The sequence below is a fragment of the Notolepis coatsorum genome, assembly GCF_963971535.1.
Source record: "Notolepis coatsorum genome assembly, chromosome: 1".
NCBI lineage: Eukaryota > Metazoa > Chordata > Actinopteri > Aulopiformes > Paralepididae > Notolepis > Notolepis coatsorum.
The window spans coordinates 193,373,515-193,387,523 of record NC_140165.1 but is presented as its reverse complement, the minus strand read 5'-3'; the positions used below and the strand labels follow the sequence as shown (position 1 = coordinate 193,387,523).

At 40.3% G+C, this 14,009-nt stretch overlaps 1 protein-coding gene across 2 annotated transcripts in view; it reads left to right on the top strand.

Annotated features, from left to right (window-relative positions):
• LOC311241537 (transmembrane protein 87A) overlaps window positions 1-14,009 on the top strand; it is a 164,254-nt gene that overhangs the window by 21,249 nt on the left and 128,996 nt on the right. For both annotated transcript variants that reach the window (XM_084330386.1, XM_084330385.1), the window contains exons 3-4: window positions 5,934-6,022; window positions 12,548-12,655. In XM_084330386.1, coding sequence (XP_084186512.1) covers window positions 5,934-6,022; window positions 12,548-12,655 — 197 coding nt within the window. The remainder of the gene's footprint in view (window positions 1-5,933; window positions 6,023-12,547; window positions 12,656-14,009) is intronic.

Genomic DNA, 14,009 nt, shown 5'->3' with positions numbered 1-14,009 from the left:
ATCTGTTAAATAAAGTTTTCATTCATTCATTCATGAACAGCAGATCAGCTGTTGCAGATCACCGCGGCGGGTGATGAACAGATCAGAAGACAGAATGCATGAAAACACGACTCACCATACCTTGTTTGTTGTTCAGTCCTCCAAAATCCCTGCTAATGTTTGAAACATGTCACATATCCACTCGCCGCCCTCCAATTCCAGATTGGCGTTGAATGCAGCTACTTTATCTGCCAACTTTAACACAGTTGTAATAACAACCATTTCCTCGTTGTTGTTGTCGCCACATATTATGCAGAGAGGACGTCGGCTCGGCACGCAAGAATCACCGACCTGTTGCAATAAACCCGTATTTTAAGTATGGCTCCTGTTTATTAAAAGAAGCGTTATATTTCCCTGTTGCATTTCCCTATCCAAAGATGTTTGTTTTGTTTTTTAACACATTTGTTACTCGCTCCATCTCGAACGCGGAAGTGAAAGTTCGTTAGGGACTATTCCATTGGTTCTCCCAGTCCACGTGACCATTTCTAGCATTTCAATTGGCTATAGTGCTATTGATGACTACCGGTAGATAGATACAGCTTCACAATAAAAGACACCCTGGCGTCCCGAGTGAATATTTCCTGCGCGTAAAATAAATATCATATTCTCAAAATAATCTGACGGGCCAGAAATTATTGCTGGCGGGCCAATGTCGGCCCGCGGGCCGCCTATTGCCGATCCCTGCTTTAGACCATATTTTAGTATGAATATGTGAATGAAAAAGTTTAGCGTTGCTACACCCTGAACAATACATATAGGACATTGAATGGGCCATAATAATGGCAGTTTAGCAATAGAATTTAAAAAGTTATAGCCCTGCAAAGAAGGGGAACTTCTCCATAGACAAATAGAGCTGGCGAGGTATGGTAAATTATGAATTTAACCCATGGCGATCAAAGTGTTAAACACAGGTTTTTGTTTTTAAGAGGGGGGGTTTGATTTGATTTGATTGAAGTTTATTTCAAGTATGCAACACAACAAACAAACATCAAGTACAGATATAGCCTTAAGCCGTTCAAATAATAAATGTATACATACATGTAAATAAATAAATAGTTACAATATGTAATCTAATCATCTAAATCTAATCTAATATATAATCTAAAAAAATGAAAGGCTAAAATGCTAAATATATAATCTAAGAATCCAATAATCTAAATCTAATATATAATATAAAACTTTTGTCTTTAATGTTCGCTTGCAAACTCAAATACTGTCTTGGTAAGCCTCATAATGAATTGTTTGGGGGAAAAAGGAAAAACATTGTGATGTGTATCGTGTATCGCCGAAAGGTCAGAAAATATCGTGATATCATATTTAGGCCATATCGCCCAGCCTTTGGCTAACGCCAAGCTGTAATGTTACCAGTCTCGCGTCTATCTGCTAACGTTAGCATTAGGTAATAACCGGTTTAAAATGGATGGTGATTACCTCACGTTGTGTCTATTCTACTAATGTCTAACTATGAATGAACACAACACTCTAACTTAACATCTTTAGCTAATAAAGTACTCAACCTCTACTGTCTTTAACTATGAACAAACACAACACTCTAACTTACCATCTTTAGATAATAAAGTACTCAACCTCTACTGTCTAAAAATTGTAAAGTCAATTAACGACTGATGGCAGTGGCAGACTTTGTCTGATAGACAGTAGAGGTTGAGTACTTTATTATCTAAAGATGGTAAGTTAGAGTGTTGTGTTTGTTCATAGTTAAAGACAGTAGAGGTTGAGTACTTTATTATCTAAAGATGGTAAGTTAGAGTGTTGTGTTTGTTCATAGTTAAAGACAGTAGAGGTTGAGTACTTTATTATCTAAAGATGGTAAGTTAGAGTGTTGTGTTTGTTCATAGTTAAAGACAGTAGAGGTTGAGTACTTTATTATCTAAAGATGGTAAGTTAGAGTGTTGTGTTTGTTCATAGTTTCTTTTTTCTTTTCATGTCAACGTTCACACGCACAATATATGCTTACCTAGGATTTGACTTGATTCAACAACAAAGCAGTCGGAGCAATGGCAAGCCGAAAACTGTCGAAATTGTAGTTATTTGAAGTTTGGATTTCTTTTTTTTACGACTGAGGTAGGTAAATTAAATTTCTTGAGACTAAAGTACCGAAAAAAGGTACCGTTGGGTACCGGTATCGATTCACAGGTACCGGTACCGTATCGGTTCAAATGTGAAAGGTACCCATCCCTAACGAGCACCCTTTCACATGTTCAGGTATCTAGAGGAGATCTATCCTAAGGTTCCTCTTACAAACTTCTTACAAGGTTATTTTACGAGGAAACTTATGAGAATGTTCGAGAATGACACCCATGACACACATGAATGAAGACATGAACAAGTGATTTTCATTCAAGCTGCATAGTCAATTATATAGTTGTCAGACCACTTCAAACCTTAGCTTCAAACGCATCAAATCCGTCACTATGATTGTCATCATCACTGTCCCAGCATTCTGGCTCAGAGTCCTTTTCATTTATATTATCTGGATCATCCTTAACATCCACAACAAGTTCCAATGCTTGTTGAACATTATACCTATTTGTCTTTTTGCCATTGTATTATAAAACCAGGGACAAGCGTCTCTCTCTATCCTCCTTTACACACAAGCAGTTTCTTATTACTGTCTGACGGTCCGATCTGCTGAGCGCACTGAGGAGTATTGAGGAACAATAGGAATTTTCCACTGGTTCTCCCAGCCCACATGACCATTTCTAGCATTTCCATTGGCTATAGTGACAGATATAGATATATAATAGGGACGGCTACGTGGCGTAGTGGGCAAGGCGCTCGCCACGAATGACAGAGACGCTGGGCTTGCCTGTTCGAGCCCAGCGCTCCACATTGCTTTCAGTTTAGCTGGTCGTTCATACTAATACACATTGGCCGTATTAGGGGGTGGGAAACTGATGGGTGGGGATCGGGCGACTCCTACAGGTCGGTTGGTGCGCCTGCGCAGTAGAATCAGGAAGTGTCGGGGGCAGCGTGAGCCTCCCACGCGTTACTCCTCGCCACTGAGAGATCGAGCTGCGCAGGTGAAAAGATGCGACTGCTGTTACCTCAAGTACCGGAGGGGACTTGTGCTATGTATGACTTAGTCCACATTGCAGCCGGCTTGTGGGAGACAAGAAACAGCGTTCGTGACAGGGGAGGGTTGAATTGGATGATACGAAATTGGGATGGAAGAAAATATAGAAAATGGGAGAAAAAGTGGATAAAAAAATAAGATATAATAGATAGATACAGTGGATTAGATGCAGGGAGACAAAACGACCAATCTAGAAATGTCAAGAGTCTATGCCTTACTTCCGCGCACTGCCATTCAGCCTGTGTGCATCGGAGAGATACACTGTTTTGTCGGAGAGAAGATAATCTCCCGATTCAGATACAATTCAAACGAAGTCTTTATCACAAATGGTTCCAAATATATTTAATGTTTTGCAGGGTTAGGGTAACAAGGAAAAAATGCTTAATTCTATTCAAAAAGGGTAAATCATAAATATTTGCATTCCCTGTTAATGTTCAGGGTGGTGGGGCCGTACAGTATGACGGTTTTGATGAATGTAGCCAGAGTCAGAACTAGCCCCCAATCAAGACAACTGTGCCATCGTTGTTTGGTGTAGGGCGTGCTAAACTGAATCTCTGAACCTTACACTGAACCAAGTTATCTTCTGCTCTGCTACACTGAACCAAGTCAAACTGTAACATCTTCTGCTCTGCTACACTGAACCAAGTCAAACTGTAACATCTTCTGCTCTGCTACACTGAACCAAGTCCAACTGTAACATCTTCTGCTCTGCTACACTGAACCAGGTCAAACTGGTTTGGCTGAACTGACCTGACCTACTTTCACGTTTCTCACACCTGAATAAGGCAGTGGGTTTGACACATTATATTCCATTATAGCTATATCCGCTTATTTATTCACTGTCATTTGCAGTGTTTGTAGAGCTATTATTTATTTTCGGACATCACGATGCCTCTGCATGACTATAAATGTAAAACGTTTTTTTAATGATACAAATATTGACGTATTTATTATTATTTAAATTTTTTTAATCTGAGGATGTCTAGAATCGACGTGAACGCAATCACCATGATTTCTCCCAAATAAAGCCCTTAACACATTCGGGGCCATTCGATTTCCCCATCTAGCTATAGCACGGCCAGGTTTTCATTACATAGTTTCACTGTGCGTCACGTTGTTTGTAAAGCTAAATCTATATTTTATATTATAGCTATGGATACAATACCATGGTCATTTGACAGTAACTATCTTCCGTTCAAGATGCAAGAAATAATTAATTTCTTCATGAATACGTTCACGCGTTATACCCTGGTGAATATGAGTATAATTTCGGAATGATCCAGGCTAATTCCTGGGAAGCTGTCTTTGATTGATTGATTGATTGAAAACTTTATTAACAGATTGCAGAATGGGTACAGTACAGTACAGCTCAAGGGCTCAAGGGCACGTTGCTATAGGGCGCAACGTGAATTCTACTAAAACCATTGGCGTTTCGTCCCTGGACACGCTATTATTTTCAAATCAAATGCATATGATAAGTATTATCTTTCATCATGAATGCAGGGCGGCTACGTGGCGTAGTGGGCAAGGCGCTCGCCACGAATGACGGAGACGCTGGGCTTGCCTGTTCGAGCCCAGCGCTCCACATTGCTTTCAGTTTAGCTGGTCGTTCATACTAATACACATTGGCCGTATTAGGGGGTGGGAAACTGATGGGTGGGGATCGGGCGTTGTGGACAGCGACTCCTACAGGTCGGTTGGTGCGCCTGCGCAGTAGAATCAGGAAGTGTCGGGGGCAGCGTGAGCCTCCCACGCGTTACTCCTCGCCACTGAGAGATCGAGCTGCGCAGGTGAAAAGATGCGACTGCTGTTACCTCAAGTACCGGAGGGGACTTGTGCTATGTATGACTTAGTCCACATTGCAGCCGGCTTGTGGGAGGCAAGAAACAGCGTTCGTGACAGGGGAGGGTTGAATTGGATGATACGAAATTGGGATGGGAGAAAATATAGAAAATGGGAGAAAAAGTGGATAAAAAAAAATCTTTCATCATGAATGCATGAAAGGGGGGGGGGGTCGTTTCTTTTTTTTAAACTTTATTTTTTAGCGTTTATCGCTTTTCTGGTCAAGCATGACCGACAGATACAGGGTGAAACGGGATATAGATCAGGGGAAGACATTCTGATAAATGACGGCGGGTCCGGGAATCGAACTCGGAGTCCACCAGATCCGTGACGCAGCACGGTTTTCCCCGACGCTGAAATAGCGCCGAGATATGCGGTGAGCTACTGGAGCCCCCGGGGGGGGGGGGTCGTTTCTGATTAATTGATTGCCAATAATGGCATTCGGAGCTATGATGAAAGTTGTTTAAAGTAACTTTTCTCGTAAGTCCGTTGATGAATGAGGACCACATACCCAGGATGTGTCCTCAGAAGCACATTAACAACCTTTGTTAATATCTGAATCCTATATGATGTATAGACTGTTTCACTGGAATTATGTTGCTAGGGAACAGTTTGTACCCAAATCTATTTCCTGTCAATTATTGGATTAGCTAACATTGCAACAAGGAAACTATAAAAGAAGGAACGGTCATAACATCACTGTGGTGCCAAATGTGGAAACTTTCAGTTTGGCCGAAGAATAAAAAAAGAAAGAAAAGAAAAAAACATTTAAAGAAAAAAGATTGATATGAGGTGAACTGATAATGCATCACTGTGTGTGTGTGTGTGTGTGTGTGTGTGTGTGTGTGTGTGTGTGTGTGTGTGTGTGTGTGTGTGTGTGTGTGTGTGTGTGTGTGTGTGTGTGTGTGTGTGTGTGTGTGTGTGTGTGTGTGTGTGTGTGTGTGTGTGTGTTTTCCAGTGATATCAGGGAACTGTAACAGCAAGTCTCTCAACGTCTCCTGGTACCTGAGGAGCTCTCACTGCTATGACGAGGTGTTCGGACTAGACGTAAGTTCTGTTCTGTTCTGCTCTGTTCTGCTCTGTTCTGTTTAGCTCTGCTCTGCTCTGTTGTGTTGTGTTTTGTTATATTCTGTTGTGTTTTGCAACGTTGTGTTGTTTTGTGCTATGTTATGTTTGTATGCTTCTAAAACCTGCCTTCAAATGTTTTAAATTCACATTTACTAATAAAATGTCTTAAAACAATAGTCTGTTATAGTAGTCTGTTAGGTGTAAATATGTATTTATTAATTGAATGTTATAGGCAGGGGCAGGGTCCAAAATTAACACCCAAGCACCAAATGGCCATAAAATCAATCAAGTTCAATTTGAATGCCTCGTTCTCACTTTACAGTCTTTGGTTTTTGCTATTTGTGTTCTGTACCTGTTTAATTAAAATGTAAGTCAACCAGTTATTGTCATTTTGCCTTACTGATAATTTTGATCTGACAATATGCATATTTACTCATTATAAATACCTATGCAAAATTGGCCTTAGATTTATTTAAACTGTGGCATTAAAATGTCTTACAGTATCACACTTAATTGGTTGACACCCTGTACAGTCAATATATATATATTAGTGCTGTCAATCGATAAAAATATTTAACTCGATTAATCGCATGATTGTCCATAGTTAACTCGCGATTAATCGCAAATTAATCGCATTTTTTTTTTTTTTTTTTAACCTTAACACATTAACTGCCACGCAGTTTGCCCCTCTCATACCACTCTCTGCCACCACTCTAAGCCTATGGAGATGTTCACCTTCTTTGCAGGGCTATAACTTAAATTGTATTGCTAAATTGACATTACTATGGCCCATTCAACATCGATTATCTATCGTTCAGGATGTAGGAACGTTATACTTTTTCATTCATAGATTCATACGAAAATACCGTCTAGAATATAAATATGTTTTTATGCAGTAATTCCTAGAACGTGAGTTATAGGCATAAACGCATATATAGATTATCAACTGCCGTTTGTTGCCGATACACCCTATATTAAAAATGTCAACTGTACATGATCCTAAACGTTATGACTCATCATGCGCGGATGAACGAGGGGGGGGGGTCGTTTATAATTCCGTGATCGTCAGTAAATGCTTGATCAGAGCAGTTTGCATTAATAATAATAAACAATCATGCTGAAAGTAACGTTACTGTCCTCTTACTGTTCGCCGATGAGACTGGAGGAAAAAGATCCCACTTATTTTACGGCGATCGACTAGATCCATATACGGTTTGTATGGCGAAATAAACGCCCAAATCATATCGATTATTGAGTTATGGCAGCGATCCATATACACGGATGTGTGTCTAGAGTCCCGCAACAATATGTGCCTGCCGGACGCATTTCCCAGATGCACGGAGATCACCAGAGATCCATTTCCGGTTGTAACTTGCCCGATCATCCACCAGGCGGCGGTATTGAAGCGTTGCATGGTTGTGCCGAGTCCCACTGTCTCAGCCGAGGCTGGGTGAGGGAATTATGAATACCATGGCGAAAAAATTAAATATGATCTCAATAACGTTGTACGCCATGGAATGGCGGAATTCGCATGACCTTGAAACCCGTCGTAAGCCGTTTTTGGCGGTGGATGTGTTAAACAGATCTTTTTCAAGTTCCAAGTTTTAATAAACATGCGAGTCAACAAATGCTTGCTTTATGCAGCCATTTAACACAAAAGGATGACCCTAATGCATTGCAAATTTGCATCAAATTCAAAACAGGGTGATGCACAAAATAACTTAAAAGAAAAGAATAATTTAAAACAATGAATAAAGTGTGCATGAAATAATAGGGTAAAGAAAACGTTAGGAACTTGTTACATTCACCCACACAAGGGCTGAGTAATCACACACACCCCTCTCTCACACACACACTCTCCCAGCTCTCTTTCTCTCTTGCCCCTTCTTCATCTCTCTCACCCCCCTCTCTCTCTATATATCTCACACACACACACACACACACACACACACACACACACACACACACACAAGTTAATCGTGAGTTAAAAAAAATAGTGGCGTTAATAGAATCGGGCGATAACGCGTTAATATCGTGTTAACTTTGACAGCCTTAATATATATATATATATAGTTACTTATGCATATAGTAACTTATTATAGTCCAGACCTCTCTTGGCAGAGCCTGAGTATCCATCCATCCATCCATCCATCCATCCATCCATCCATCCATCCATCCATCCATCCATCCATCCATCCATTGAAACAAAACACTGCTGAAAGTGCTTTGATTCATTTAAATTACTTTACAGTCTGTCAATCTATTTATTTTTGTCTTTTCCTCTGACTGTGTGACCACTCCTCCTTATCTACGCCCTCCGCGTGAATACTTTGGGCAGCCGAAGAGTGCTTCCGCGTTGCCCTGATTGGCCCTACCCCCGTTTCGCCCTACGCCGGTAACGCGTGCATGCGCATTCGATTCCCATCAACACATAGGTTAATAGGTTTTGTCGTCACTACATTGACGCGATTCCGCCAACACATAGGTAATATTAATAGGTTTTGTCGTCACTACATTGACGCGATTCCGCCAACACATAGGTAATATTAATAGGTTTTGTCGTCACTACATTGACGCGATTCCGCCAACACATAGGTAATATTAATAGGTTTTGTCGTCACTACATTGACGCGATTCCGCCAACACATAGGTAATATTAATAGGTTTTGTCGTCACTACATTGACGCGATTCCGCCAACACATAGGTAATATTAATAGGTTTTGCTATGCATAGAATAACAGAACAGATTGACAGGTGGTGACAAAGTACTTTATGCATTCGTCACTACATTGACGTGATTCCCATCAACACATAGGTTAATAGGTTTTGTCGTCACTACATTGACGCGATTCCGCCAACACATATATTAATATTAATATTAATAGGTTTTGCTGTATAATGACAATACATTCGAAGCTGTCTGACGCGCCACTGTCGTGTCCATAGGCAGCGTAGCGATTTCAAAATGAGATTATTCAAAATGAGATTTGATTCAAATGTATTGTCATTATACAGCACAATACATACTTAAGCATTACATCACGCGCAGGAGTGGTTTGTGAAAAATAAACCATGCCTAGGGGTGGTCGTTAGACCCCCCTAGGCATGGTTTATTTTTCACAAACCACGACTACAAGTGGTGTAATGCTTTTATACAACTGGCACATTCATCCAACCGTATCGCTATACAATAAACACACATTAATCGAAGATTTATTGAAAAAACCATCCGCCAGAAAAAGTAGTTCCCACAACAACAAAAAAGAGAAGTTGCCTCCATGTGGAAGCAGCTCGGAAGTGCATCCAACTGTTCTCAGTAGGACATCCAACCAACTAACACATCCAACTGTCTTTCAACTAAGACATCCAACCAACTAACACATCCAACTGTCTTTCAACTAAGACATCCAACCAACTAACACATCCAACTGTCTTTCAACTAAGACATCCAACCAACTAACACATAGGTGTCAAACTCATGGCCTGCGGGCCAAATGTGGCCCGCCACGTCATTTGATGTGGCCCCCAAGAGCTCTGGTAAATTTTTTTATTTTATTTTTTTATAAACATTAATCTTGGGTTAAAAAATAGCTGCGTTAAAGGAATTGTGGGTTAATGCGTTAATAAAGCTTTAACTTTGACAGCCTTAGTTATTACACATTCTTACACATACATGTATGTTGAACATCTGAGGTATTGATGAAGTAACAAAGGAAAAAAGCCAAAAGCACTTACTCCTCAGACATTCTTTGACAATTTTACAGCCCAAAATACAAAAAAGATCCAGGCGGAATAGGTAACAAAGGGTTGAAGAAATATTGTCTGAACTGTCAGATGCAAACTGGCTGTGTGACATAACCGAGCATCTCGCTCAATTGAATAAGAAGCTGTAGGGACGCAAACAAGTCCCACCCAAAACTTGACCAATATAGTTGTGAACTGAGACAACCCTTATTTTGTTATTTTTTAGTACAGTTACAGTTGTGTGTTCATGCAGACACATAATAGCAATTTCATTACGAATTGAAAATGGGGGACCCTGATGTAAAGAAGTCGAAAGTCTTTCTCTGGTCTGCATCCCCTTAACAATTGTGTGTATTGAGCTGTACTGTACTGTACCCATTCTGCAATCTGTTAATTAAAGTTAATTAAACTATCTTCCATTAGTGGCCTCTGCAAGGTTGTGTGCAGCCATTTGTTTTTGTAACATCTGCTACATCTGTCCCACGTGTTCTTTGCAGCTCACAGTTGTTAGTTCTGCCCCTCTTGACTGTGACAAAAAGGTTTTGAACAAACTTAATGTCATAGCTTGTATTTGATGATATTCTTCTTTGTTATTTACTTGAATGGTTTGATCATTGATTGATGGAGTAATATGGGGTTCTGATAAACTAAAATTATTTGTTAAAATAACATAAGCTAACATATATTTTTACATCTATGCAAATGCATATGCAATATGTATAACTTGAATAAGTAATAAATACAGAAACAACATGTTTAACAATATGTAAATGAGTAGCTACATTTATTTTACATTACATTAACATTAATACGGTCTTTGGCCCTTTGAGGGCAACCATAATGCTGATGTGGCCCTCTGTGAAAATGAGTTTGACACCCCTGAACTAACACATCCAACTGTCTTTCACCTAGACATCCAACCAACTAACACATCCAACTTTTCTTTAGTTTTTAACCTACTTTCTATAGAACTTCATTCTTAGATGCTTCTATAGAAAGTAGGTAAAACAAATTAAAAAAAGTTTTCTTTGCCCTATAGGATTTTTTTTTTATTTTTTTTAAACCTACTTTCTATAGAAGCAGCTGGGAGGTGCGCTGTTTTAAGTGAGCGTGGGTTATTGAATTGATTGATTGCAAATTGTATTACTGTCCGCCTTGTTTCCAACTGGTTAAGTTTAGGCCCTCTTTCGAAGTTGGTTAAGGTTAGAGTTTGGAACCAGGGCTGGTGGTCTATCGCCCTGCTCTAAAGACAAACTCTAACCTTAACCAACTTCGAAAGAGGGCCTAAACTTAACCAGTTGGAAACCAGGCGGACAGTAATAAAATTAGCAATCAATCAATCAATCAATCAATTCAATAGGCCATGCTCACTTAAAACAGCGCACCTCCCAGCTGCTTGAAAGTAGGTAAAAAGAAATTAATCATTCAATCAATCCGCACGATTTTTATTTTGTTCCACAATGACTCATGACCCATCAATTACATCATCCAACATTGTTTAAGCAACTAAGACATTCGCCGTGACAGAATCGGTTTATATTTAGTCGTTATGACGCTATCAACATATCCATTCAGTCCACCCTCACTTAAAACAGCGCACTTCCCAGTTGCTTATATAGAAAGGAGAAGAAAAATGAAAAAAAATGTATTGCAAATTAATCAATCAATCAATCCGCGCGATTTTTATTTTGTTCCACAATGACTCATGACCCATCAATTACATCATCCAACATTGTTTAAAGAACTAAGACATTCGCTGTGACAGAATCGGTTTATATTTAGTCATTATGACGCTATCAACATATCCATTTGTTAAAGATTATTGTCCGCCATCTTGTTTTTTCCTAAAAATCCGCACGCCGGAGTGATTGTAATTCGGTTGTGGGCGGGTCCTGGGACCAGGAGCGTGGAATTGTGAAGAATACATACGTGTAAATTGACTGTTTCAGCCAATCAGAATCGAGAAATGTGCATGCCGTTGTATAAATATACATACACCCCATCCAACCAGAGTGGATAAATTAATTAAACGTAAAAAAAAAAAAAACTTGAACCAAGAGTGATTTGAACTTGTGACCATAGGCTCCACAGCCAGGAGACGAACGAGGTGAGCTAAGTCGACAGATGTAAAAACTCAGTGACTAATCCATGATTTACACTTGTGCCAATTGCGTTTGTCCCTAGTATTGGCATTAATAAATCAGATGTCATGCTAATATGTCATGTTCTACAGTAGGGCGTACTACTGTGATACCCATTTCAAAGTGCGTGTGTGCGAGGCTTGCTCTCCGCTCCCCACGCATTATTTCTACGTTTGGAGTATATAGTATATATATGCAGGTATATATACCGTATTAGGTATTATCTGATGCAGTGTTGCTAATATCGCGTGTTCTGTGTTAGGCGTTGGAGTATAGAGTATATATATGCAGGTATATATACCGTTTGGAGTATATAGTATATATATGCAGGTATATATACCGTATTAGGTATTATCTGATGCAGCGTTGCTAATATGGCGTGTTCTGTGATTAACCAGGGCGATTACCAGCGTTGCTAATATGGCGTGTTCTGTGATTTAACCAGGGTGGCGTATTAACCTGGGGGAGCCTCATGCGCATGCACGGCGTAGGGTAAACGAGCGTAGAGCTGGTATTCACGAAGGAGGGCGCTGGCCAATCGCGGCAACGCAAAAGCACTCTTCGGCTGCCCAAAGTATTCACGCATCCCCTCCATGTTTTATGGCCCCTCCCCCCTAGCCTTTGAGAGCAGGAAGTTACTTCAGATCGAAGGACGTGATCCGTGAAGGAGGAAGTGGCTTCTATGTGTTCCACCAGTACCTCCTGGTGACCTGCAAGCCTCATGTGGTAATACACACACACACACACACACACATACACACACACACACACACACGCACACGCACACACACATTGCCAGTAGGGCAATTCATTTTTAGCAAAGGCAACATCATTAAAAACACGAATGACAATAAACTGTAAGGGGCCCTCCAGCACAGAGACACAGGGTAGATGGTGAAGACAGACCTGTTTATTGAAGAGAGTGGCAACGTGGTACAAGACAGAGCAGATACCCCTGCTCCTGGGCCCAATTAACTACTAGACCCAAGACAGGTGTGGCTGCTTAAATCACCCCACCCTCCACAGACACATTTAAGAATAGAATAGAAAAACACTATGTGCAATACAATGCAAATGCAATGATCTCCACCATAGATCCTCTTACCCTTGATCTCCACCATAAAACGAACCTACAGTATTTTCCTTGATCTCCACCATAGAACCTATTTTCCTTGATCTCACTATATAGAGCCTCCTACCCTCTGAGGCCAGGGTTACACGGCACCTCCAAGTCGAATGGTAACAGCGTTTTAGCTGTTAGGATTAAAAAATGTCAACACTCACTCACCCCGTTTTATATTACATTCCCAAAGAAGTGCCTCTGTCTCTCGTCTCATTGTGCTGGATGAAGTTACATACAGCATACAGGTTAGTGTGACCTCTGTGTTCTCCTCACGTGACTCACAATAGCCAATCAATCATTAGGGAACTGCCCTCTGCTGGCCGTGCTGTGTGTGTGCACTACAACCAATGCAGTCCCCGTCGAAACTCCGTTTCAGTGTAAATAGAAACTGAAACCCAACTGTGATTTTGACGGTATTGATTTTCAATACCGTCGGTATTTCTAAATACCGTGGTATACCGTAATACCGTCATACCGCCCAAGCCTAGTCTGACCTTGCCTAGGCGTCTGGCAACAAGGAGAGCTCAGGAGACAACGATCGTCTAACCCAGGGGTGGGCAACTTTGTATATGGTGAGGGCCACAAAATGTCCACAATCAATCTGGGGGGCCGCATTGTTTATCGGCAGTCCCGCCAGTAGTACCCCATCACTCAAATAGCCCATAATAGTCACAGATGTGATAAATAAGGTATATAAACAATTATAATTTGTTGTAACTTTGTTTTTATTCCATTTCAAATGCATTTAGTAATGCAATTTCAACTTTATGAATTTATAAACAGCTGAATTTAAAAGTATTGCTGTAACCCCAAATATATACAAAAATGATCAATTATCTTTGTATATCTTCTAATAAAATAAATGTATGAACTTAAAGCCCACTGCTCAACAAACACAAAGCAGCATTCCTGCTGCATTTCACTACAACAGTAAATCAAAAGTGCAATAATAAATGA